The sequence below is a fragment of the Anolis carolinensis genome, chromosome 6 (genome assembly GCF_035594765.1).
Source record: "Anolis carolinensis isolate JA03-04 chromosome 6, rAnoCar3.1.pri, whole genome shotgun sequence".
Taxonomy (NCBI): Eukaryota; Metazoa; Chordata; class Lepidosauria; order Squamata; family Dactyloidae; genus Anolis; species Anolis carolinensis.
In genome coordinates, this window is record NC_085846.1 from 109,560,070 (window position 1) to 109,585,509 (window position 25,440).

At 38.7% G+C, this 25,440-nt stretch overlaps 1 protein-coding gene across 6 annotated transcripts in view; it reads right to left on the reverse strand.

Moving 5' to 3' along the window:
- Positions 1-10,746: 10,746 nt before the first annotated feature.
- The window catches only part of dpp6 (dipeptidyl peptidase like 6), a 557,184-nt gene continuing 542,490 nt past the window's right edge, over positions 10,747-25,440 (reverse strand). For all 6 annotated transcript variants that reach the window (XM_062984637.1, XM_062984639.1, XM_062984636.1 and 3 more), the window contains exons 20-26: positions 23,480-23,674; positions 22,472-22,526; positions 19,921-20,032; positions 18,841-18,899; positions 16,764-16,836; positions 16,591-16,664; positions 10,747-13,618 (exon numbers count right to left, since the gene is read on the reverse strand). In XM_062984637.1, the coding sequence (XP_062840707.1) occupies positions 13,472-13,618; positions 16,591-16,664; positions 16,764-16,836; positions 18,841-18,899; positions 19,921-20,032; positions 22,472-22,526; positions 23,480-23,674 (715 nt within the window). In that variant the 3' untranslated portion in view covers positions 10,747-13,471. The remainder of the gene's footprint in view (positions 13,619-16,590; positions 16,665-16,763; positions 16,837-18,840; positions 18,900-19,920; positions 20,033-22,471; positions 22,527-23,479; positions 23,675-25,440) is intronic.

The following is a 25,440-nucleotide window of genomic DNA, read 5'->3' on the forward strand; positions in this document are numbered from 1 at the left end:
GGGCAGTGGCAGTTGGGGTGGCCCTTCACCTGCGTCTGAGCTTGTCATTCTCTTTCATCCAGGAATTTTCATAGCAACTACCCATCCATTTCAAATCTTATTTGCTAAGTCAGTTTTTTGACTTAACAGCAATCCTGGGAATGAGGGACCTCCAAGGAGGGCCTGTTATTAATTGCCCTGCTTACACCTGTGAACAAGCTGTGAGCAAAATAGAATGCAAATTAGTATAGTAAGTATTTCCATCTCAGGTAAGTCATTTACACGTAATGACACTTTTTCAAATGTGTGTTCCTTTGCTCACAAAATGCTCCTTGATAAAACTAAAGCAACTGCTCTTCTAATCAAGGTAGCTGGAGGAATGCTAATAATAATAATAATAATAATAATAATAATAATCTTATTAAATAAAGTATAAATAAAGTTTTATTATTATTATTTTATTATGACACAGCAAACAAGATAGATATGCTGGATTTCGTATCTATCTTGTTTGCTGTGTCATAATAAAATAATAATAATAATAATAAAACTTTATTTATACCCCGCCACCATCTTCCCATGGGGACTCAGGGCAGCTAATAGTAAAGCATTGGTTAGCCTTGCACAGAGAATAATTTATTCAGAAGTGTTGTACATAAAGGTGCATTTTGTATTCATACTCAGCCAGAATTCAGAACCAAATTGGTCTGATTAGTCCTAGCAGATTCAGAAAATATTCAGAACGAAGTGGGGTCCCTTCAATGCAGACCGTGCCTCAACACACTGCTTCTGAAGATTCATTAAACATTTGGAGTCGGAGGGAAACTGAGATTGTAGTCCTCTTTGGGTGCTAATGTGAACACACATAGGATTCAATTGGAACAGGGATGTGAGCACACATTATAAGCTCCACTTAGCATCCCTGAATATCAGAGAGAAAAGACTTCTTGCCCATTGGATATGAAGATCTTAAGAAGGCTCTACATTTGACCGAATCTTCAGAGATTTACTCAGAGAGCCAAGGTCTATTGTCTGGGTGTTTAGGGTCAAGCCTGTAGGCATATTTATATTCCTTGTCCCACATTAGGTGTGATATCTTCAACTCTTGCTGTCCCACTAACCACTTCATATAAGATTTACTCCAAGTGTTTGTCCATACTCTATGAAACTTTAGTTTATAGACTGAAGGTATTGAAACACACTGGACAACGGGTAGAATGCAGATGGTGTGAGTTGCAGAGCAGATGTGACCAAGAATGAGCAAAGATTCCATTGTGTCTACTATGCAGCAGAGAGGCAGGCAAAAAGATCATAATTATACCACCAGGATTGCGTCCTCAACTTTCTAGGTAAAGGTAAAGGTTTCCCCTGACGACTCGGGGTTGGTGCTCATCTCCATTTCTAAGCCAAAGAGCCGGCGTCCGTAGACCCCTCCAAGGTCATGTGGCCGGCATGACTACATGGAACGCCGTTACCTTCCCGCCGGAGCGGTACCTATTGATCTACTCACATTTGCATGTTTTCGAACTGCTAGGTTGGCAGAAGCTGGAGCTAACAGCGGGCGCTCACTCCACTCCCCAGGTTTGAACCTGGGACCTTTTGGTCTGCAAATTCAGCAGCTCAGTGCTTTATACATGGACCGCATCCGCCTTGTGGTTGCCTCCAAAGTGCCATTGAATCCATGGATGGAGAATCCATAAATAAAGAGGACCAACTATAACTTATTTACATTGTGATCAGTGCTTGAGTTTTTACCCAGTTTGGGTCTCCAGATGTTATTGAATGCCCCGTGGAGCTGAATGAACAGAAGAAATGAGGCATCTCTCTGTTGTCTTCTAGATTACAGGAACATCACCCCATTGCTTATAGGAACAATAGGCGGCTATGACAATCTTGCAAGAACCTCGTGAGTCAAGAAGGAAAAACCCTTTAACATCCAGTTTTGAATCTGATGTGTCCCAAGGGACAGCTGGATAAGCAGGACTTATCTGTTGACTCACCATCCAGCAATCAAATAGTTGAGATTAACTAATGCACTTCTGGTTTTTACCAGCCAAAATTTAATGCTCAGTTCTTTTTTTCATAGGCACATAGGAAGATGCTTTATATATGGACAAAAACTATTTTTCGATCTCATCCAGTATTTTTTACTCTGATTATCAAGTGGTCATTGGTAGTCTTTTGGAAACTTCTACAAATAGCCCAAACAGTAACTTTTCCAAATTCCAATCTTGGGCAAAAATCATCGCTTCATTTCATCTGGAGATCTCAGCAAATGACTGTAATTTTTTCTTTTCTTGTCCAGTCTTTACTCAATTTGACCCTCAAAGCAATTTACAACAAATTAATACACAATTAAAAATTCACAAGATTAAGCAATATTTTTTTCGTGTCACGAGCAACTTGAGAAACTGCAAGCCGCTTCTGGTGTGAGAAAATTGGCCGTCTGCAAGGATGTTGCCCAGGGGATGCCTGGATGTTTTACCATCCTGTGGGAGGCATCTCTCATGTCCCGCATGGGGAGCTGGAGCTGACAGATGGGAGCTCACCCTGCTCCCTGGATTCGAACCCCTGACTTTTCGGTCAGCAGTCCCGCTGGCACAAGGTTTTAACCCACCACGCCACCAGGACAATCCCATAATTAAAGCATATATTATTATATGTTTTAGGGTACTTACAGGAATTGTTAAATGCAATCCTAAATCAGTGCCTGCTGAAAGAATGAATTTGGGAGTAAACAACACCCAAATCTGGTCTTTGCTGCCATCTTGTGTTTCTTTGCTGAATTACAGGAACAAGTTTATTACCAGATACATTTTGTGACTGTAAAGTTTAGCATATTTCTTGCTTTGAACATTTGCTGATTAATCATGATTTAATACTAATTTAAATCTACAGGCATCATGGTACATACGAGTATAACATGTTTATTTTTATAGACAATAAATGTGTCACATAGGCCCCTTCTACACTGTCCTTATATCCCAGGATTTGATCCCAGGTTATCTTCTTTGAACTGGGTTATATGAATCTCCACTGCCATATAATCTGGGATAAGCAGATAATCTGGGATCTACTTTTCTTGGTACTAATGACATTATTAAGGTCCTAGATTCATGGGGATGCATTCCAAGACCTGCACATACCTGAATCTTTGGATAACCATATGTAACAAAATTTGAAATATGTTCTGTTCCTGGTTTGAAAGTGTTATTTCCTGTTTAATTGTGTGGTACTTACTTTGAATGTAGTTGTTATATTCCAGAAATTTCGTTTTTGTGGAGGCCACAAACTCTGAAAAATGATTGCGAAATGCGCTGCAGTGTGTCATGCAAAAAACAATGTTTTTTTTCAGTGTAATACACTTTTTCCATGTTTTTATGATAGAACTAATTAGGAAATGACATTTATAGCCCAGGAATAAAATTTGTGTTACATAGTGTAATAGGAAATCCTATAATTTGACTGTACCTGGAATGGAAGTATAATGTAGAATTGCACTGGAAGATTTAGAGAGGCCCATAGACATGTAATGACAGGGTGTGTGTTTATTTTGGAGTGTGAAACCATGGATATTGAATAAGGGGATCATATTGTCCACTTTTCTCTTTTTCTGAAAAACACCAAGCAGGGATAGTCCCATCAATGGTCAAGATGTTTGGGGTCAGAGCTATACAGTCAGGACATCTATATTCATTGATTCTGCTTCCACAGATCAAACCATCCGTGGCTTGAAAATAATTTTTAGAAATCCAAAAAAGCAAACCTTGATTTTGCCATGTTATATAAGGGGCACCATTTTACTATACCATTGTATATAATGGGCCTTGAGCATTTGTGGGTTCTGATATTCCTAAGTGGTCCTGGAACCAAACCCCAGTGGATAGAGAGCCACCATATTCTCTAAGATTAATAAAAAGTACTTATATACTCGAGTATAAGCCTAGTTTTCCAGCCCTTTTTTAAAGACTAAAAAAGTCCCTCTTGGCTTATACTCGGGCGAGGGTCCTGGTTGGCTTATATTTGGGTCAGCTTATACTTGAGAATATATGGTACATTTATTATTTTTCTCTATTATTATTGGTATTATTACATTTATTTTTCTGTATTATTGTTGCTACTATTACATTTATTTTACATTATTATTATTATTATTATTATTATTATTATTAAAACATTTATTATTTCACTCTGATATTATTATTATTGTATTTATTATCACTTGTATTATTTTCCTGTATTATTATTATTATTATTATTATTATTATTATTATTATTATTATTATTATATGTATTATTTTACTCTATTATTATTAAAATGATACATAAGCACATTTACATTGAAGAAGATGAGAATAATGATTTGATCAGAGTTGGACAGTCTTATCTTAAAACTGAGCTTTATGTAAATATTAAAAAACATTTACCCTACTGATGCCTCAATTAATGTTATTTTATTGGTATTTATTTTTATTTCTGAAATGTACCACCCTTGGCTTATACTGGAATCAATGTTTTCCCAGTTTTTTTGTGGTAAAATTAAGTGCCTCGGCTTATATTTGGGTCAGCTTATACTCGAGTATATACGGTAGATAGGTTTAATGTGTTGTTGAAGGCTTTGTGTTTTACTTGCCACTAGGTGGAGTGATGCCTACTTTCAGATTATGTCTCATCTCCCCAAAAATGTCAAAAGCACCGCATCTGCCACAATATTCAATGCATTGAGAGGGTTACAAACTGCTCTTCAGTTCAGGGGAGTTCTGGCTTGCTTTTGCAGTCGTTTTACAAAACACCCCTCGCATCTAAAATGAGGCTGGAAAGAGACATTACGGGCCTGCCACCAGAGGAATTAAGCTTCTTGATGGAGCTGAAAGCCTCCTTATCTCAGCTTGCAGCACTGGCTTTACTGGCCATTGCACCCGGAGAAATAGATTGGTGCCCTACTCAATCAAACTGCTGGCCCTTGACAAGAACTACACATTTTTGTGTTCTCTTTAAATTAGGAGCCCCGGTGGCCAAGTGTGTTAAAGCGCTGAGCTGCTGAACTTGCAGACTGAAAGGTCCCAGGTTCAAATCCCGGAAGAGGAGTGAGCGCCGATTGTTAGCTCCAGCTTCTGCCAACCTAGCAGTTCAAAAACATGCCAATGTGAGTAGATCAATAGGCACTGCTCTGGCGGGAAGGTAACAGCAGTCCATGCAGTCATGGCAGCCACATGACCTTGGAGGTGTCTATGGACAACGCCGGCTCTTTGGCTTAGAAATGGAGATGAGCACCAACCCCCAGAATCAGACATGACTGGACTCAACATCAGGAGAAACCTTTACCTTTTACCTTAAATTACTACAATCTATGAATGCATGGGAATATTTGCCTGTGTGAACTCACTACACCACTGGCTTTCAGTCTTTACTCCTCTGGATGTTTTTGCCATGGACTTCCAGAATCCCCAGCCAGAATGGACACTGGACAGTGGTCAAGGAGTACATTCTGGGAGTTAGTGTTCAAAACAGATCAATGGCTAAAGGTTCAGAATTCTTTCCATTCTGAAGTGGTCCATTTTCAACTCTCCAGGAGAGCTACAAAATAGTACCATAGGGGCCATTGCCTATTAGTCTTGCCAATTGCACTTTCCTATTACTTGGTGAGCAGGTGAGCAGTTTCTTGATAGTCATCAAGATCATATTCCACAGCTGGAATGACTTTTCTTTATTTGTTCTTTGCATGATGAGAAAAGAATTAGCCTTACGAGTCAATCATGTTGACCACATAAACACATGCACACACATACGTCTTGTATGTCATGCACAATTCTGATAGGGAAGATTCTCAAGGAGACTGCTGTCAAAGATGGAATGATTATCTTGATGAATTAGTGTTTGGCCACAGGCTGTCCAGCCAAAAACAACTCTGTCATGAATCAACATTAAAATATCAAGGAGAGCAATATATTTTATTATTATTATTCTTTTCTAACAAGCGCAAGAGCTGCCGCTAAAACCTTCTGTCAGATCCCATGGGCCAGAGTCAAAACCTTCTGGCAAGGTTGATTAAGTCCAGCAGTAGATGCCAGTCGTTCCCGACAATTCAGTCGGAGTAAAATTAAATGAATGGTGGCTTTTTTGTGGCGGGAACTCCAGCATTAATAAGTGTCATGCCGAGCTCAGTGCTCTGTCCAATGCATAATTTATCCAGCTTCATAAATATCAAAACATGCCACAGCTGTTAGGACTTTTTCAGAGCAAGCGCCACAAATATTGCTTGAATAATTCAACAGCTCCACTCGGCAGAAAGCAGTCAACCGCATCCAAGGTAGACTTTCATAAAGTATCAATTGCAGGAGGCAACGTTGCCCCTGATCTTCAAGGGGTGTTGTGAGACAGGCTTAAAAATCTCCCTCCGAAGGCAAGTGTCCTGCAAAAAAGACTTGAAAGAATGCAAACCAAACTAGGGAAGATGGCCAAGGTCTGGCTGAATAAACACTTGGCTACTTGCATCTATATCCTTCTCAGCCTAGTGGTGTGAGAAAATATATACATACTACTATCACCATACAGAACTGGTAAATTTAGAAGACCAAGGTTGGAGTCCCCACACAGCTTTGGAAACCTACTAGATGATGTAGTGCAAGTCTCTTGCAGTTTCAGAGGAAGAATTGCAAATCTCTGAAGAACCCAAGGAGAGAAGCATCATGAGTCAGAGTTGCCCTGAGGGCACATAACAGCAAGAACACAATCTTCACTCTGTCATAACTTTGCTAAGAGCTGAAGGTTTTTGAAGATGATGCTGTACTGTAAGTTCCATCAGACCCAGCCAGCAAAGCAGTCCAAAAATATGTGAGTTAGCTCTACACTCAGAATTAAAGCATTTTAAATCCAGAGTTTCCCTTTGAGCACCAAGACTGCTTATATTGTTTCCACACACACAAATTCACTTTCGGTTACAGTTATTCTCATTTCAACAGTACATCTTAGGGTGAAGATAGAAAATAAATTTTCTGATGCTCAATCACAGGGGACTTGAATCCACGCTGACCTGGAAATGAGTGAGAGATCTGCCAGAAAGGCCTGCCCAAGACAGTGTGTTGCCTTAGGTGGAGGCCTACAAGCTGACAGTGTCCACGTAATATGCCCAAACATATCTGAAAGCAGCCACATTATTTTCACACATGAAGTAGAAAATCCCGCAGGCCTGTTTGTCCCTGACAGTAAAAATACCATCATGATAAAATAAGGTGCCTAAGGTATCTTTTTCACTCTGCCCAATGTTAGGGCTAGGATCTAGCTCCTAGTAAATTCTGATTTATCTTCTGTCCACCTTTGCCTTACTGTGTCTAGCAGCACAACCATGCTCTCCAATGCCTTCAAGACTGATTTGCGGTGGAACTGGATTTCTCCATCTTTGGTCTGCCAGAAAGACCACACACTGGTGAATTTCTTTGCAGCTTAATTTGCAGAACCAATTCTGGCAGCAAATACTGCTCTGTAAAAGTGACGGCTTCCTGGATGTCCCTAATGAACTCTTTAGCTGTTTCGTTCTGTTGAAGAGCAGACCTGTGTATATTTTACTCAATCTTCTGTTGACCCCCTAAACTCAACAGATAAGATATAGTGGATGAAATTGTCCATAACCCCTGCTTCTGAATATGGGCAGAGGAATGGACAATAATGTATGAGTACAAATATAAAATTTATTAACTGGTTCCTTTTTATGTCAACTGTAGGAATATTTGATATCTATAGCAGAGTGCAACATAGCCAGAGCTATACAAGAACATATAAGAAATAGGAGAAAGAATATACAGGATATGGTTAAAAAAGGTTCTGGTGTGGTTAAAACAGCAAAAACTTACTTTTATTTATAGACAAAATTAAGTTACCTAACTTTGGTAGAAGAGACCCTAATGCTAACTCTCATGTCTCTGTGTTTGGCATCTTGAGGCAGATAAGCATCATGATGATCCCTTCTCAAATAAAGAGTAATAAGCACTAAATACTTTTGGGGAAAAGGGAGAAATGACCTCCACCTGCAGACAGAAAGCAAAACACCTTGAGTGACATTGACCAAGGAAACAGAGGTGAAAAACAAGACAGCCAGCATCCTTTAAACTGGTTCCTCTGTCTGTAATTGTTCTATATGCAAGTGCTGATTTTTCTTCACTTCCAACACTAACCAGGTCAAATGATATTGGCTTGGATTCAGTTCATGACTTGTGTCTTCCTAAGTGGACTTACAAGTCTGTGAAATAGAAGTGAATGGTTTTTTAGCATCCATATTCACTAAGTTCCTGCCAACCTAGCAGTTCGAAAACATGCAAATGTGAGTAGATCAATAGGTACCACTCCAGCGGGAAGGTAATGGCGCTCCATGCAGTCATGCTGGCCACATGACCTTGGAGGTGTCTATGGACAACGCCAGCTCTTCGGCTTAGAAATGGGGATGAGCACCAAACCCCCAGAGTCGGTCATGACTGGACTTAACGTCAGGGGAAACCTTTACCTTTACCTATTCACTAAGTCTGCTGTGACATTGCATAAAGGGACATCCATTGCACTATATTGGGGGGGGGGGGGCTGCTGCATCATGGCCCAATGCACAATGGATAGCGATGTGCACCGTGAAGCTCCCCAAGTCTATGAAATGCCAGAACCAAATAGAAGCACATCAGAAGTGCCTATGGGAATTGGGTCACTCTTGCTAATGCTCTAAGAGAGTTGCATTGCGCCTCTGAAAATTCATAAAATTGTGCAATGCACAGTGTTCCCTCACTACTTTGCGGTTCACTTTTCACAAATTCACTGTTTCGCGGTTTTTCAATAAACTCTAAAAGACTATTATAAAACATAAAAAAATTACAAATTACAGCCTAAGGAAGGGTGGAAAGAGAAGCCAAAGGGAGAGAAAAGGAGCCCAAGCAGCAACGGGAGGAGAAGGCGGCTATTTATCAACACACAATTGGTTGATCAAATTTAAAATAGTGTATAACTACTAAAATAATGTATAAATATTAAAATAAATATAACATCCCTACTTGCGGATTTTCACTTATTGCGGGTGGTCCTGGAACCTAATCCCAGCGATAAGTTAGGGAACACTATAGATCATTTCATAGAATCTTGGCCATTATTATTTTTTCTCTTTAACATGGACCACTACTTCTCCTTTTCCTTCTTTACATGTAATGAAAGAATGTCTTATTTTTAATGGGATCGCATCTGCGGAAAGAGGATGAATATTACATGGTTTGAGTTCCAAACATGGCTCACTTTGCCAAACTACCTTCAACACAGTAAGGATTCATACAGAGGATGTAAGTGTATATGTTTACGCAGTATATTTGCTTATGCAAGGTATGTCTCCCATCATATTGCTGCTGGTAACCAGAAAAGCGACCAGAGTGCTTGATGCTACCCGAACGACACAAACACCAAATTACACACCAGTTCAAATAACTTGTGCAGATTACATGACAGTAAAAAGGGATGGCAGATGTTGCAACTGTAAGAAAAACTATATGTCTCACAAAGCAACAATTCAGTACCTTGAACAACGGGATGATGTTTCCTGCATTTTAAACAAGATCAGCAGAAAAAGCCTGTTTGATATCTCAGGTTAGTAACTGAACGGTTAAAAACATTCAAAATATAAGCAAATGCAAGCGAGGATTTGCATTTTGTATTCTTTTTCTGACTACACTGTGTCCAAAAGAACATGAGTTGCAAATTAGATCTTGGATGTGTTCATATTTGAAAGCTAAAAACACTGAAAATACAAACATGAGACACAGAACAGGCTTTTCCTGCTATTTCTTTGTTTAAAATGCAAGGAGCATTTTATATTTCTTCAAATCACTGAACTGTGGCCGTGCATTCATTGGGAGATATGTTTAGTGAGTTAGTGTGGACTAGTGGTTTGAGGGCTGGACTTGGACTCAAGAGAGCCGGGTTCAAATCATCACTCAGACATAGAGACACACTGTGTGACTTTGGGCAAATCATACTCTCTCAGTCTCAAAGGAAAGTAATGTCCCTTTTGAACAGGTCTTTCAAAAAAACCTCATGATAGGTTTGCTTTGAGTTGCCATAAGCAAAAATAACAATAATGACAACTTGAAAGCAAATAACAACAACAACAAATGCTATATCCAAAACACTAGGCTTCCCAAATCAAAATCCTACCAGAACATTTTGACTAACATATTTGAATTAGCTTCTCTTGACATGACTTCCAGTAATTTCTGCTGGAAGGCATTCATTTTAGAGGTTTTTTTTAGTATCCCATTTCCACTTTCCATGGTTAAGTTCAAGAATATTTTTCCATGCTGATATGTGGGTTGTAGTGCATTTAATTTTTTTTCTAGGCTGCTCTTTAATATATTATGAAAATAAATATGAAATAATGCAATGACATTCAATGCAATAATAAAATTGCAATAGTAAGAGGCTTAAAAAGCTTGTCATCCAGGGACTTCCAAACAAAGAAGGGACAGGGCTCACCTGGTCAATAGGTGCTGCGCTGTGGGAAGGTGACGGCGCTCCATGTAGTCATGCAGGCTGAATGACCTTGGAGGTGTCTACGAACAACGCCGGCTCTTCGGCTTAGAAATGGAGATGAGCACCAACCCCCAGAGTCAGAGACAACTGGACTTAATGTCATGGGAAAACTAAACCTCCCAAGTTTAGTTATAAAACAAAGTGTAAGGGTTATCTTATGAGCCCTCTAAAGAAAGGTTACATATTCTTTTAATAAAAAATGAACACAGCAACCTGGATGGTAAAATAATGCTTTATTTTATGGATGAAGAAACACTACTATGCCACTCCTGGGCTCTCCTACAAAAGTTTACAAACAGAGCAGGCTGTCAGCTCCCCTGGGTCAAATTCAGTCCAGTCCAAAAGATTATCGAAACCCAGATATGTAGCATTCACGTGGTCTATTTGGCATTTGGCTGAAGAAAGCCATGTTATTCTGCAAATCCTGTTCATAAAGATTTGGATGGACGGTAAATCATGAAAAGAACAACAATGCAATGAGAACGTCCCCCCACCTTTTCTGGTTGGTTTTTACTGGTTAATCTCCCTTAATGATCGAATTACCAACAACAACCAACAGATCGAACCTAAAACAAAACAGAGATATAATGAAGAAGACTTTCAAGATGATCCACGTTGTGTGTTGTTCTCGGGGACGGAGATTTTGAGCAACAGCACACTGTAAAAATGTAGAAATCTGCCACTGACATTCAAGCTGTCAAAAAACCATCAGAAAAAGAAGCACACAATTGATAAAGAGTTTGGATGAATACTTTAAAGGGGTCTTAATAAGCAAACGAGTGTTATCTCATGCATGCCGAACACAAGACATAAGAAATACTGGATCGGGGAGGGGGCTTGACAAATCATAGACTTACATTCCTTTTATATACAACAAAATGAATTCTACAGTATTCATACTAGCTGTACATTTGGTCAGAATAATTTACAGGGAACAACAATAGCAGGGGGGAAAGTGCAAGGAGTTCAAAAAGGGTCAGGAATAGCATTGGAGCTGTTTTGGTCTTTCCTCCAGGACTCTAAGGAAGTGGGCTGTTGGGGAGGTGCGTGTGTGTTTGTGTGTGTTCAAAATTGTAGCCCCAATCCTAAATTTTCTTCAACACAATAATATTTGATACAAATATGCAGGTTGGTTAGCAATGATTATAATGCACACTGGATTGTAAAGGTAACACTTGCAGTTTTAGAACGGTTACAATCAATAGAAGCTGGATTGTAAAAGGGTAAGGAGAGACAGACTTAATGGGGATTCAAGTGCCATACAAAGAAGTTCACACATGAGGCCAAAAGTCCTATCCTCAGTCCCTGTAAACATTGACCGACTGGCCTTTTAGGAGACATTTCTTGTACTTCTCTGCCTTTTTCATCCACAGAAACCCCCGGTGGCACAATGGGTTAAACCCTTGTGCCGGCAGGACTGCTGACCAAAAGGTTGGGAATTGGAATCCGAGGAGCTGGGTGAGCTCCTGTCTGTCAGCTCCAGCTCCAGCTCTAGCGGGGACTTGAGAGAAGCCTCCCACAGAATGGTAAAATATCAAAACATCCGGGCATCCCCTGGGCAACATCCTTGCAGATGGCCAATTATCTCATACCAGAAGCCACTTGCAGTTTCTCAAGTTGCTCCTGACAAAAAAAAAATCCACAAGAATAACATAGATATGTATTGTTTTATAGCATTTCTGTTCTAAGTTAGTATTCTAAATTTTGTAGGGCAACAAGTACTTTTTAAAAAAAAAAAAAAAAGATTTAACCATTTGACAAAATATTTGATATCACTATGTGACATTCTTGAATCATAAAGCTGAGTCACAACCAAAGCCCACAAATTCCTGAGCACTGTAAAGAAAGATCTCAAAAGCAGGAACATATTCTAGTGTCATTTGTTGTGTGTGGCACAACGGGTTAAAACTTTGTGCTGGCTGGACTGCTGACCCGAAGGTTGGGTTGCTGACCTGAAGGTTGCCGATTTGAATTTGCGAGACAGGATGAGTTCCCGTCTGTCAGCTCTAGCTTGCGGGGACATGAGAGGAGCCTCCCAGCAGGATGCTAACACATCTGGGTGACCCCTGGGTAACGTCACTGCAGATGGCCAATTCTCTCACACCAGAAGCAACTTGGAGTATCTTCTCAAGTCGCTTCTGACGTGATAAAACAAAAAAAAAAATCATTGTGTTAAAATATTTTGTTCTCCTTACCCAGAATACATTGCAGCACTGAATAATCAGTCCAGGGCTAAATTAAAAAAAGAAATTAAAAACTATATACAGAAATATTCCTTCGACACACAAAATTTAATTAAAAGGTTAGTGTAACTAACTACAGCAGTGATTTCTACAAAGGAAACCTCTGCTCAGCTGAGCAGTTCTGTAGTAAATGGTCACTTCTTTGAAAATGGAGAAGACAATGGGGCAAACAACGCATGAATCGGTACGTCTGAAAAATAATTGTGCTATAATCTTGTTTTCATGGTTGGTAGTTTTATCTGAGACAATGAGGCATTAACTAAGGGAACCCTAACACAGACAGATGGTGGGTTTTCATTCCTACAGCTTGAACCCTTTTGATGCAAAGGGTCTTTTTCAGAGTCATCTTAGGGGAAATCTCTTTCTAGGTCCAGTTTCCTGAACATCTCATTCCAGAAGTCACTTTGTGGCAAGAAAGGTGATTAGATCCTTTTCTCTCTTCTTTTTTGTTTTTGTTTTGTTTAAAACTCCGTTTGTTTTAAATGAAGTTCTGCTGAGTTCTTCATGCTTAAATGTTCTTCCATTCGGGAAGAAAGGAGTCATGATCCAGTTCGAGCAGGCACACTGCTTTCCCTGTTCCAGTTTTGTTAAATACATGCTCATGATAACACTCCTTTCTCCAAGGGGGAAAACAGAGAGATTCAGTTGCATATTATTATTATAAACTGCCTTGTGCATCTCAGCACAAGCCCGAAGGGTTAATCTTCATCCTCGTCTTCTTTCGTTACAACTACTGGGGCTTTGTCTTGTTCTATGAAACATTCCACAAAGAAATTGACCATGGACTTGTACAGGTGCTGCTCAAGGGACGGACTGTTGAAGTAATGGCCTTCGTCTGGGTATATCTGCAAAAGAATGAAGGCGGTTGTGAGTAGTAGCAATGGTTTTCTTTTTTTTCTTTTTTTCAGTTTTTTATTTAAATTTTTGAAAATTTTTGAATTTTACATATTCAGTACATAAAACTTATACATTCTTTAACATATTTGCAATACAGAGTTATGTATATCATAGCTCCTATGGTATTTTCACTCTCTAACTATATTACATACTCATATTATTTACCTTTTGTTACCCTTCACCTAGTGCTATCCCTTCACCCCAGACCAGCCAATTACAATATTTATTTCCAAAATTCCATTGTTTCTTTTACAGGTTTTCCCCCCTTTCCTTCTATGTATACAAACTCTATAATTTTCCCCCATATCTTCCCAAAATCATCCTTTTTTAATAACCCTTTTTTAATTTTAATATTACATGTCAATTTATCATTTATCGCAATATCCCAAACCTCCTTATACCATTCTTCCAATTGGCACTCCTCCCTTCCTTTCCATTTTTTGGCTATTAACAATTTTGCTGCTGTTACCAAGTTGGCGATTAGTTCCTTTAACTCTTTTGATATTTGAATATTATCCATAAATGACAACAGTGCTATTTCAGGCGTTCCTATTATTTCTGTTTTGGTGATTCCCTTTATTTCTTTAAAAACGTTCTCCCAAAATATTTGAACATATTTACAGGACCACCACATATGTATATATGTACTGATTTCCTGACAGCCCCTCTAGCACTGCTTAGAGTATTTCTTATCAATTTGATTTAATCTAACTGTTGTGAGGTACCATCTCCAAACCACTTTATAACAATTCTCTTTTATTCTTATAGACATGTTTTTTAATATACGCATATTCCACATTTCTTTCCAGATTTGAGGGAGTATTTCCTTATTGCAATCTAACTCCCACATTTCTTTAAGGTGATCCTGCTCTTGCTCTTTATCTATTAGCAATTTGTAAATATCACTTGTTATACCTTTAGTTCTTTCTTTTCCTTCCCTTCCCCCCCTTTGATTAATCATCTTCTCAAATTTTGTAAGTTCTCTATCTCCCTTATATTTCTTTCTTATTTCCCTTGCCCATCTTTCCAATTGTAGCAATGGTTTTCTACCGGGATATAGATGCATGCCATTGAGTGGATAGATACAGACCTCTTGGTCTTCACACGTAAGGTCTACATTAGTGGTTCCCAACCTTCTTTTGATCAGGGGCCACTTTGACTACTCTCCAACGTTAGTATCAAAAGGATTACGAATCAATTTTTTGTCAACATTAGATTCGGTTTAGTTATTTGGGGTGCCGATTCAGAAAATTTCATTGGATAGACCACATCAGCTCTAGTTTCTGATACAGAACATATACCATCCAGTAGTCACCTTCTACTTGCCTACAGAGAACTATAGTTAATAATCTAGAGCTGATGTGGTCAATCCAATACAATTTTCTGAATCAGCACCCCAAATAACCCCAGGAACAGGCCTAAAATCGAAGACATCAAGGCGCCTCCACTTCTAGGTGCCACATGGAAAAGGTTTGCTCAGAGGGAGGGAGGAGAAGGAGAAGCAGCAGTCAGAAGGCTTGTTGTCATGCCTTTCATGGGTAATCAGCCTCTCCCCTCCCAACATCCCTGCTGCCTTGGCACTATAAGGTTTCGTGAGACCAGTTGCTTTCGTTCCAATGGTGTAGCAACAGTGAAGCAGCAGACCATATTTTAGTTCTTGGGGACCATTGGTGGTCCATAGACCACAGGCTGGGAATCACTGGTCTACATAGATGGTCAATGGACCCCCTGGATGGTGTGAGCAGAGATATGACAAAGAGCACCCCAATAATGGATGAAGGGGCATTTTGTGAGCAGCGGCCTTCAACTTATGGAAGATCCTAAAACCTCAATACACTCATCATGATGGGTTTCAACTGAAGTACCAGATCTTCAGACAACCTTTGGGACCATCCAAAACCATTCAGTTTGATTCATCCTTCTCAAAACTGATAATCGACTGACTGATCTATCTCTCCAATCAGTTCTATCCAACCTATCCAATCTATTTTATCTAGCAAGCTATTTATTCATACATCTAATGTATTCTAGCTATGTTATCAATTTATCTTACTAATATCATTCTCTCTCTCCATGCAATCTATTTCACTTGTCTATCTTATAAGCCAGCCATGGTATCATAAAGACTAATTAAATGTAACCTGAAAACTCTTTCTCACCATAAGTTAGTTGACCTTGACCCTCCTATTGCGAATTATTAAGTGCTCCTTTCTGATGAACGTCTTTTTCAACAATGAACAATGGGACATTTCTAACCATCTCACAAATTGGTCAAGATGGATATGTAGTCATTACGAATTTAGCAAGCTTTCAAGCAATACTTGTGAGCTCCCTCATTCACTGATATCCCTGAATAACACACATTTGAGTCTGATAGAAGGAGAAATTTTGAAAAAGCAGGCCAGGTGGGTGTTCAGAATCAAATGGATTTCGTTTCCCCACACAAAAAAGTAAATGGCCAAACATGTATTAAAACATTCTTTTCAAAAATGACAATTAATGTAAGTAATTTCTACAGCCAATCTAAATGTTTTGTCTATCCCATCTTTAGAACTATTGTCAATTCTTTGTTTATGCCATAGGTACCATAGGTAATGGAAACCCACTTGGTGACCTTGGGCAAGTCATACTCTCTAAGAACGTAATGGTAAACTCCCTCTGAACAAATATTGTTAAGAAAATTAATGATGGAGTTACCTCAAGATTGCTGTAAGTCAAAAACAACTTAAAGACACACAAGAGCAAACCAGGTTAATCCTTTAAACATCTGGGTTGGAGGATCCCAAACAATTTATTGTTCATAGATTTGCAGTGAAGCACGTGTGTATTTGTATATCACTTTGCATACCACTGTGTATATTCAAAAAGTGTGCAATAAACTTAACAGCTGTATTTAGAAAAAAGAATAACAATACATTACCTGCAAGCTGTAATTGGCCGCTGCCCTAATTAGGTGTGTAATGAGGTCAGCAGTATGCTGAAAGTGGATTTTCTCTGTAAAATCAGAATAGGATCATTATCATCAGAAAGGTAAAATAAGTATTTCAGCCTTATAGAATGTATTGAGTGCCGGGACTCAAGGCGGATACTTACCATCAGCAGTTGCATGAATGATCAAAAACTTTTGGTCTTTTGTTGACCGCACTCTGTGTGCCAGTTTGGTACTCTGAGAAGATGAAAAAAAAAAAACACAAGGGAAATTCCACATTACATTTTGGCACTGATACCAAAAAATTCTGAAATAAACCTACATGGCATGACATTTACCCAGTACAGTCAACTTCAATCAAATCATCACCCGGTATTCACAAAACATTTATGTGCTCATATTTCAGTAAGGTAAAGGTAAAGCTTTTCCCCTGACGTTAAGTCCAGTCGTGACCGACTCTGGGGTTGGTGCTCATCTCCATCTCTAAGCCGAAGAGCCGGCATTGTCCGTAGACACCTCCAAGGTCATGTGGCTGGCATGACTGCATGGAGTGCCGTTACCTTCCCACCGGAGCGGTACCTATTGATCTACTCACATTGGCATGTTTTTGAACTGCTAGGTTGGCAGGAGCTGGGGCTAACAGCGGGCGCTCACTCCGCTCCCGGGATTTGAACCTGGGACCTTTCGGTCTGCAAGTTCAGCAGCTCAGTGCTTTAACACACTGCGCCACCACCAGGGCCAGTTAAAGCAGTTACAAATGTTCAAAAATGAACTTCGATTAGAGACAACTCTTAGGCTGGATCTACACTGCCATAGAAAATCCAGTTTATTTGTCTTGAACTGGATTATACAGGAGTGTAGATTCATATAATCCAGTTCAAAGCAGATAATCTGGGATGAGATCCTGGGATATAGGGCAGGGTACATCCAGCCTCAGATTGCTCCAGCCTACTGAATTTGGACAGAAAGACCAAATTCCACCTTAGTTTCCCACATAGGGATATGATACAAATGCTTGTTTCTTAGACCCCATCTACACAAGACTTATAATTCACACTGAAGTGGATTAACGTGAGTGTGGGGAAATGATGCATGCCCACAATCCAGGCAGAACCATATTAAATGGAAAAAAACGTGTGTTTAAAAAGATCTGAAGAAAGTCCATGTTTGGCTGAAAAATGTGCTGCAACGGACGGACACTCTTATATTCCAGGTACGCAGAAAATATAAGACTTTGTGAGATTTCCATGCAGTGTACTGGTGTTGATGGCACCAGCACATAATGAATGAAACTTTGCTTATAGCCCTAACTATCTCCTTACAATAAAATACACAGTGGCAAACATTCAGTGCCGACAGTAATATATATAAACAAATTAAAACAATGCAATAAATTATAAAACAACGTAAATAAACAAGACATAACATAATCCACATAATTACAAACATTAAATCCTTAAAATCTCATTAAAAACTACATTAAAAACTCAGGACATTATTGCATTCTTCGCATGCGCTGCAGCGCATCTCCACACCTACGTGGAGGGGAAATAGCCAATTTGAAGTCTATGGTTTTTATTACCATGGAAATCCAAGTGTTGAGTTTTGTCTTGGTGACTCTAAATGCCTTTGCCTTATGACATTAAATGGGGGAAAAGGGCAGAGTTTGGAAAAGTTCCCTTTTTAAAATTCAGAAATCTTAGAAATCTGTCAGCCAATATAGTTGGAGAATTCTGGGCATTGTCACCTGATAATGGAACTTTCTCAAGTTCTGGGGAGGGTCTTATCTGTCATGAAATTCCTACCATGGGTCACCCTTTTTCTTAACTTAGATTTAGGTTCCAGGTTTCAAAAAACCATTGTAGCATTTTAAGATACTAATAATGAAGTTACTTAATGCTGTTGGTTAATTCCACACGCTGTTCTAAGTACAGTCTTTGTTATAGCTTCATTCTTTTGTGTTTTTGTTTTTGCAATATTTTAAGCCACTTTGTGAATGTTTTGCTATACTGAAAAGAAATGTATTTATGTCTTAAGCAGCAAAACATGCAAATAAAACATGGCACATCATCTAAGCCAAAATCAGCAGATGTCTTTTTAAGACTAGCAGTTTTAACTTATCCGAGTCTCCATATTTTCAGCTCTCAAGCGGCATCCATGTGGGCAGGACTATAAAGCTAAATGGCATCCTGTATCAGGGCTAAAAATAGATGTTTCTGCTGCCATGATCCATGCGGTTACCTCATATGCTTTATTGTCAATCCCTTGTAATCCTAAGTATCTTTCTGAAAAGGCTGAAGCTGAAAAGAAACAAAGAGAAGCATGTTAGGTACTATTTACTGGGATTACACCAAAGCTTCAGATAATGATAATGTTGAGAACTAAAGACTTTCCTCTTCGGAATCTTTCCTCTTCAAAAGATTTATTCAATATTTATTCTTTTTAAAAGACTGGGTTTTTGATTCTCTGAAAAACCTGGACAGATTAAGATGGTTTGTTGACCAAGGATTGAAAACTCTGTTCATACCTCTTTTTCTGTCCACTAAGATTGTAACTTGAGGCTCATCTGTGAATTGTACAATAGCCTTCTAAGGTCCCATGTACACTGCTATATAATGCAGTTTGAAACTACATTGTATGGTCAGTGTAGATTCATATAATGCAATTTCAAACGACATTCTTAGAACTCTGAATCAAAACGAACTGACTGGAAAAGATGGGGTGCCTTAAGAGTAGAATGAATGTAGCAAACCCTCCTAGGACTGCCAGGCTGAAAGTTTCAAACAGTTTCTCTGCCTTTAATGGTTGTGTAGAATTTCAACAGGTGTTGCTGACTGTGTGATAAGCAACATATAACAGAAATTCCCATCTTTGCACATCAATTAAAGGAGCAGGAGTGGGCTCCAGTTTTCACTCTGGCAATCCTACATCAGGATCATGTGAAACATGGCCAAGTAACATCAGAGTATGATCAAGATGATATATATTGATATATATTGATGGAGAAGAACAGACAAGCTAGAAAAGCCTAAAGGAGGGTTATTTACATTATCACTGCTAATTATGGATGAAGTCATGTAGGGCACAGAAAACTCTACCCATTGAAGCCAACTATCTACTGTCTTCGTTTTTGAGATTTCATTTTCTGTGTGCTTCAAAGCTAGTTTTGCATTAAGGGTTCGAAGGATCTATTTCTGAAGTAGCAGCAACAACAGCTTAAATTTTCCAAGGTAGTAGCAGTGTTTGCATTTGCCAACTGCAGTCTCCAGACTAAAGATTATATGCTTTTGTATCTATTGCTTTGATGGAATCTGTATTTACCATATAACCTGAAGTCTGTTAGTGGTGAAAGGGCAGCACCACATTGGAAGAGTGGCTCCTTATTTTCCTCTCCAGCAAGAAGTATGTAAGAACTCAAGTAACCTCCGTAATCCTGAAAGGTAAGAAGAGAAAGCAAGAAGATGACAGCTCGGCTCTTGGCAGGCAACAGTATTGTTCTGGAAGTGGCTGCCATCTGGCTGAATGCTTTTTAATAAACATTTATTTATTTACCTTATTTGTACTCTGCCCTTCTCAACCCCAAGGGGGACTCTGAGCAGAACATGAGTTATTTTCCTTATTTTATTCATTTATATCACACTTTTCTTCCAATAAAGAGACTAAAGGGGGCATACAACATATTTTAAAACTCTATCTATCTATATATACATATATATATCTGTATGCACACACACACACACACACACACACCAGCATAAGTTTAAATACAGAAAATATTTAAACGACAATTATACAATATATGGTTATGAAATCAATTAAAGGGTGATACAAACAACGAACACAGCACAGAAAATTACTAAAAGCCCATCCTATTCAGTTTCTAAAAGCCTGATGACACAAGACTATTGAACCAAATGGAATAAGAAGAGCAAGAATGGGGCCATCCTGGCCTCTCCAGTTTTAAAGTCTTGGAGCAGCTACCAAAAGTAAGTAAGTAAGTAACTTTATTCTTATACCCTGCCACCATCTCCCGACAGGGACTCGGGGTGGCTAACTAAACAAATACAACAGTTAAAACACATTACAGTAAATAAAACCACAATAAAACCAACACTATAGAACAATACATTACAATGATCATAAAACTCATTTAAAAGCATAAAATGAGTACAGACATAGTAAAATGGAACGAACCACCAGGTTAATGGAGGGGGTAGTATGGAGGGGACATTTGAACTAAAGTGCAGTAATATTGTTATAAAGTGCTGTGGGACAAACGACAAGATGGAATTTTTTTAATCGTTTACAGGGGATGGACATCTCCAGAAGATATCAGAACTCTAAAAGGAGATGTAGTCCTTCCAATATTTTAAACCAAGCTATATAGAGCTTCTTGAGTCATCACTGGCACAATGACTTGCATCCTACAATGAACTGGCAGCAATCTAGGATACACCTATATGCCAGGGAACAAACCAAAGGGGTTTGTGTGGTACTCTCTCGGCATTACAAGATATATCTTATTTGCATACAGGAAGGGTGATCCCATGGTAGAGAAGCTTCTTAGCTAAACAAAAAAACAAAACAAAACAATGGACTAAATTAAAGTGACCCTCTTGATATGGTTGAACTGTGACTCTCAGCCAGGATAGTGAACGATATGGAGCACTGGGGGCCCATAAACACATTATTCCACATTATCTGCTTTGAATTGGAATATATGGTAGTGTGGACTCAGATGACCCAGTTCAAACAGATATTGTAGGATTTTCTGCCTTGATATTCTGGGTTATATGACTGTGTGGGAGGACCCTAGGATATTATATTCCAAGAATATCTGGAAGGCCTCTGAATGGGAAGTCAACACTTATGTAAGTGCCATTGATTAAATAAGAGTACTGTAGTAAGGAAATAACAGTTTGATTTAGACTTGATTTATAAATTTGCAAAAAGGAAGAACCACTCTAATTCATTAATCAGGCCAGGGATATGCATGTAAATGTCTGATTTACATAACCAAAGGTCCTTAACCCCTAGATTCCATGTTTTTTTGAGCACATGGTTACTATAGCTACAGCTAATTTGTTTTTGTTTTTTTAATGGATTGGCACCACAATAGTGCACTTGTTCATTGCTTACATCTTGAGTAGATTATGAGAGTGTAGTCAGCAGTGTTTGTCTCCTTCTCCCACCCCCAATGCTTCATTGCATTGGTGCTTAAAGAGACACATCCAAGGTTCACAAACAGGCACAAAACGGAACCTGGGCAAAATCTCATCCATGTTCCATGTAGTGAATCTCCCAAAAGAAATATTGCAACACTTGACAGCAACATGAAAATGGTCAAGGGTGGGCGACAGGGGTGTGTCATCCAGGTTTGGGGTGGAAGTTATAGCTATCAAGCTATGTTTTCATAGCTTTGAAGTCTGATGCAGCATTTCAGCATTTCAAAAGCAGACGTGGAGTTCTAGATACTCCAAGTTTTTTTTTACTGTTCTCTATTGGTATTATTGTTCTCTAATGGTACATTGCAGGGTTCTTACTGCAGTCATCTCCATCACCCTTGGCTTAAAACTAAATACAGTATGGCATCTGTATCCCAGGATCCTGAGAACTAACATTAGAAAGAAAGATGATAATGGAAAATTCTCAGTGAGAAACCTTCTAAGAAACAAGCAGTATGCTTCTCTTTCAAAATGGGAGTTATAAGAAAATGAAGACTGACATTGTGATTAAAAACATCTGAGCCCTCATCCTTTGAAGCAACAAGCATCCATAATAAATCTTAGTCAGACACAGTCAATCTTTCAAGATATAGATCTCAATCCTTAAGCAAACTAGAGTTGAAAGAAGTGATTTCAAAGGAACTCACCTTTCCAAACACACCAACTCGGGAATTGTCAATAAATGTGTTTTGCAGCATTTTCCTACAGGAAAAACAAAGAAGACTTAATTATTCTAATGAGTTGCCTTAAATATAGCAGCTGGCAGATAGTAATGCTAATGCTGCCCAAATTTCATGTACTGGTAAAATTATCAGATGAATAATTTGCTTGTTGTCATGCATGAACTGAACCTTTTCCAATCCGGCCACCTCAAGATGTGTTTGCACCACAACTCCCATCAACCCCAGACATGCTGACTGAGGAGAATTGAGACCATAGTCGAATTGATGTTGGGCACCAGGAAGGCATCTTGAGTTGATTAGTTATCTTGAATTGTCCATATTGTTTTTGGAAAAGTAGAAATGATTTTGGGAGGAAAATACTCTTTTTTGGATTACAGCTCCCCAAAATGAACATTCAAATTTCAGGAAATTGTAGTCAAGAGCAGATTTTCCAAGTTCTGCTGAGATCCTGCACCGGAGGCTATGATATGTAACCTTATGCCAGTGGTTCCCAACCTTTGGGCCTCCAGGTGTTTTGGATTTCAACTTCCAGAAATCCCAGCCAGCTTACCAGCTGTTAGGAAGTGTGGGAGCTGAAGTCCAAAACACCTGGAGGCCCAAAGGTTGGGAAACACTGCCTTATGCTGATGGATTTACATTGTGGACATGATATATAACCTAACTATTCCTATAATAAATTGTAGTGATGCACAATGGAGAACTGTGCAAGTTGTTTGACACTGATTTACAATGTATCCCAATGTGAATCAGTACATTTGTGCAATGAGCATATTGCTGGCTGCATTTGTGCAATGGTCCTAGAAGTGTAGCTATGCTTCTTCTCCCTCCCTGAAATTATACAACATCGCAATTCACCTTTATGTAATTGTAAATCAGATTATAACAATGTAAGTATCTGTCAAAAGGCCATTATTTGAAAAAAAAAATACAATTGCAAACAGAATTTTGTTGCAAAACGACTATGGCATTCACCGGACAGCTTCTGTTTGGTCCTTCTCTTCGAAAAGGCCCAGCTTTCTTTTAATGTCATGGAGCAGCTTGGTCCCTTGGAATCCACTTCCACGGCCATCAAACTTCATCACAATGGCACCATGAGAACTGACCATGACGCTTTCCCAGTTCACTTCAAATTTGTCTGTTACACTCTGCGTGCCAGGTGTTCCATCACTGAAAAAGGAACAAACAAAAGAATCTCATCATTTCATATCTATGGATAGAATAGGATGATGAGCAAGTCAAACCAATGTGAAGAGAAGGATTGTAGTTTGGTGATGAAGCACACACAGACAGGGTCCTGAAAAGTGCTATTTTTGGACAATAACTCCCGGAATTCTCCAGCTGGCATTACTACTGACATACTTTGCATGCAGGTTCTAGATTCAATTCCTGGTACCTCTAGTTAAAAGACTGAGTAGCAGATGATAAAAGAGAGGCAATTCCCAGAGAGCTTATAGGCACCACTTCCAGCCAAAGTAGATATCACTGAACAAGGAGGGTAAATAATCGGAACTATTTCTTATATTACTTATTTGTATGAGTGATCTTGGGTTCCCTGTCCTTTAGACCTCCAAACCACCCCAGAAGGAGGGAATCTTGTGTTCTCCCATGATGGTAGTTGACATGGAGTCTCCACTGGCTGACATAGAAAAAAAACTAAAGTAATTATGCACCAGAAATAGAAAAAAAATCCATATACAGTAGAGTCTCACTTATCCAACACTCGCTTATCCAACGTTCTGTATTATCCAACACATTTTTGTAGTCAATGTTTTCAATATATCGTGATATTTTGGTGCTAAATTCATAAATACAGTACTTACTACATAGCATTACTGCATATTGAACTACGTTTTCTGCCACATTTGTTGTCTAACATGATGTTTTGGTGCTTCATTTGTAAAATCATAACCTAATTTGATATTTAATAGGCTTTTCCTTAATGCCTCCTTATTATCCAACATATTCGCTTATCCAACATTCTGCTGGCCCTTTTATGTTGGATAAGTGAGACTCTACTGTATATATATGTGTGTGTGTGTATGTGTCTGTATATATATATATATATATATATATATATATATATATCCACACACACACAGTAGAGTCTCACTTATCCAAGCTAAATGGGCCAGCAGAAGCTTGGATAAGCAAATATCTTGGATAATAAGGAGGGATTAAGGAAAAGCCTATTAAACATCAAATTAAGTTATGATTTTACAAATTAAGCACCAAAACATCATGTTATACAACAAATTTGACAGAAAAGGTAGTTCAATATGCAGTAATGTTATGTTGCAATTACTGTATTTACGAATTTAGAACCAAAATATCACGATATATTGAAAACATTGACTACAAAAATGGCTTGGATTATCCAGAAGCTTGGATAAGCGAGGCTTGGATAAGTGAGACTCTACTGTATTTTCAAGTGTTGATAAACTCTGATGAGAAGAATCCTGGACTGAATGAAAATTTCACAGTTTTGGATTTTTTTCTGTGCAAACTTTGCAAATGGTTGTTTTGTGTAGAAAACAGCACACTCTGTGCAGAAAACAGCATTTTCTGCATGAACAATTTCAAGCCAGAAATATTAATTCTTGCTCAGACAATGTTCCATTTGCAGACTAAACTGCATGGGGAATTGTTCTGCATAAAATTAGCACATAATTAATGTGCACAGTAAATAGCATCTCTGACACTGAAAACAGAATTTCCGGACACAATACTTCTGCATCGTAATATTGTTTTCCATGCAAAACTGTTGTTTCCCATGCAGGAAATTGTGTTTTCTCTGCAAAACAAGCATGTGCAAATTTTGTACAGAATACGATGTCGAAGGCTTTCATGGCCGGAATCACTGGGTTGCTGTGAGTTTTCCAGGCTGTATGGCCATGTCCCAGAAGCATTCTCTCCTGATATTTTTCCCACATCTA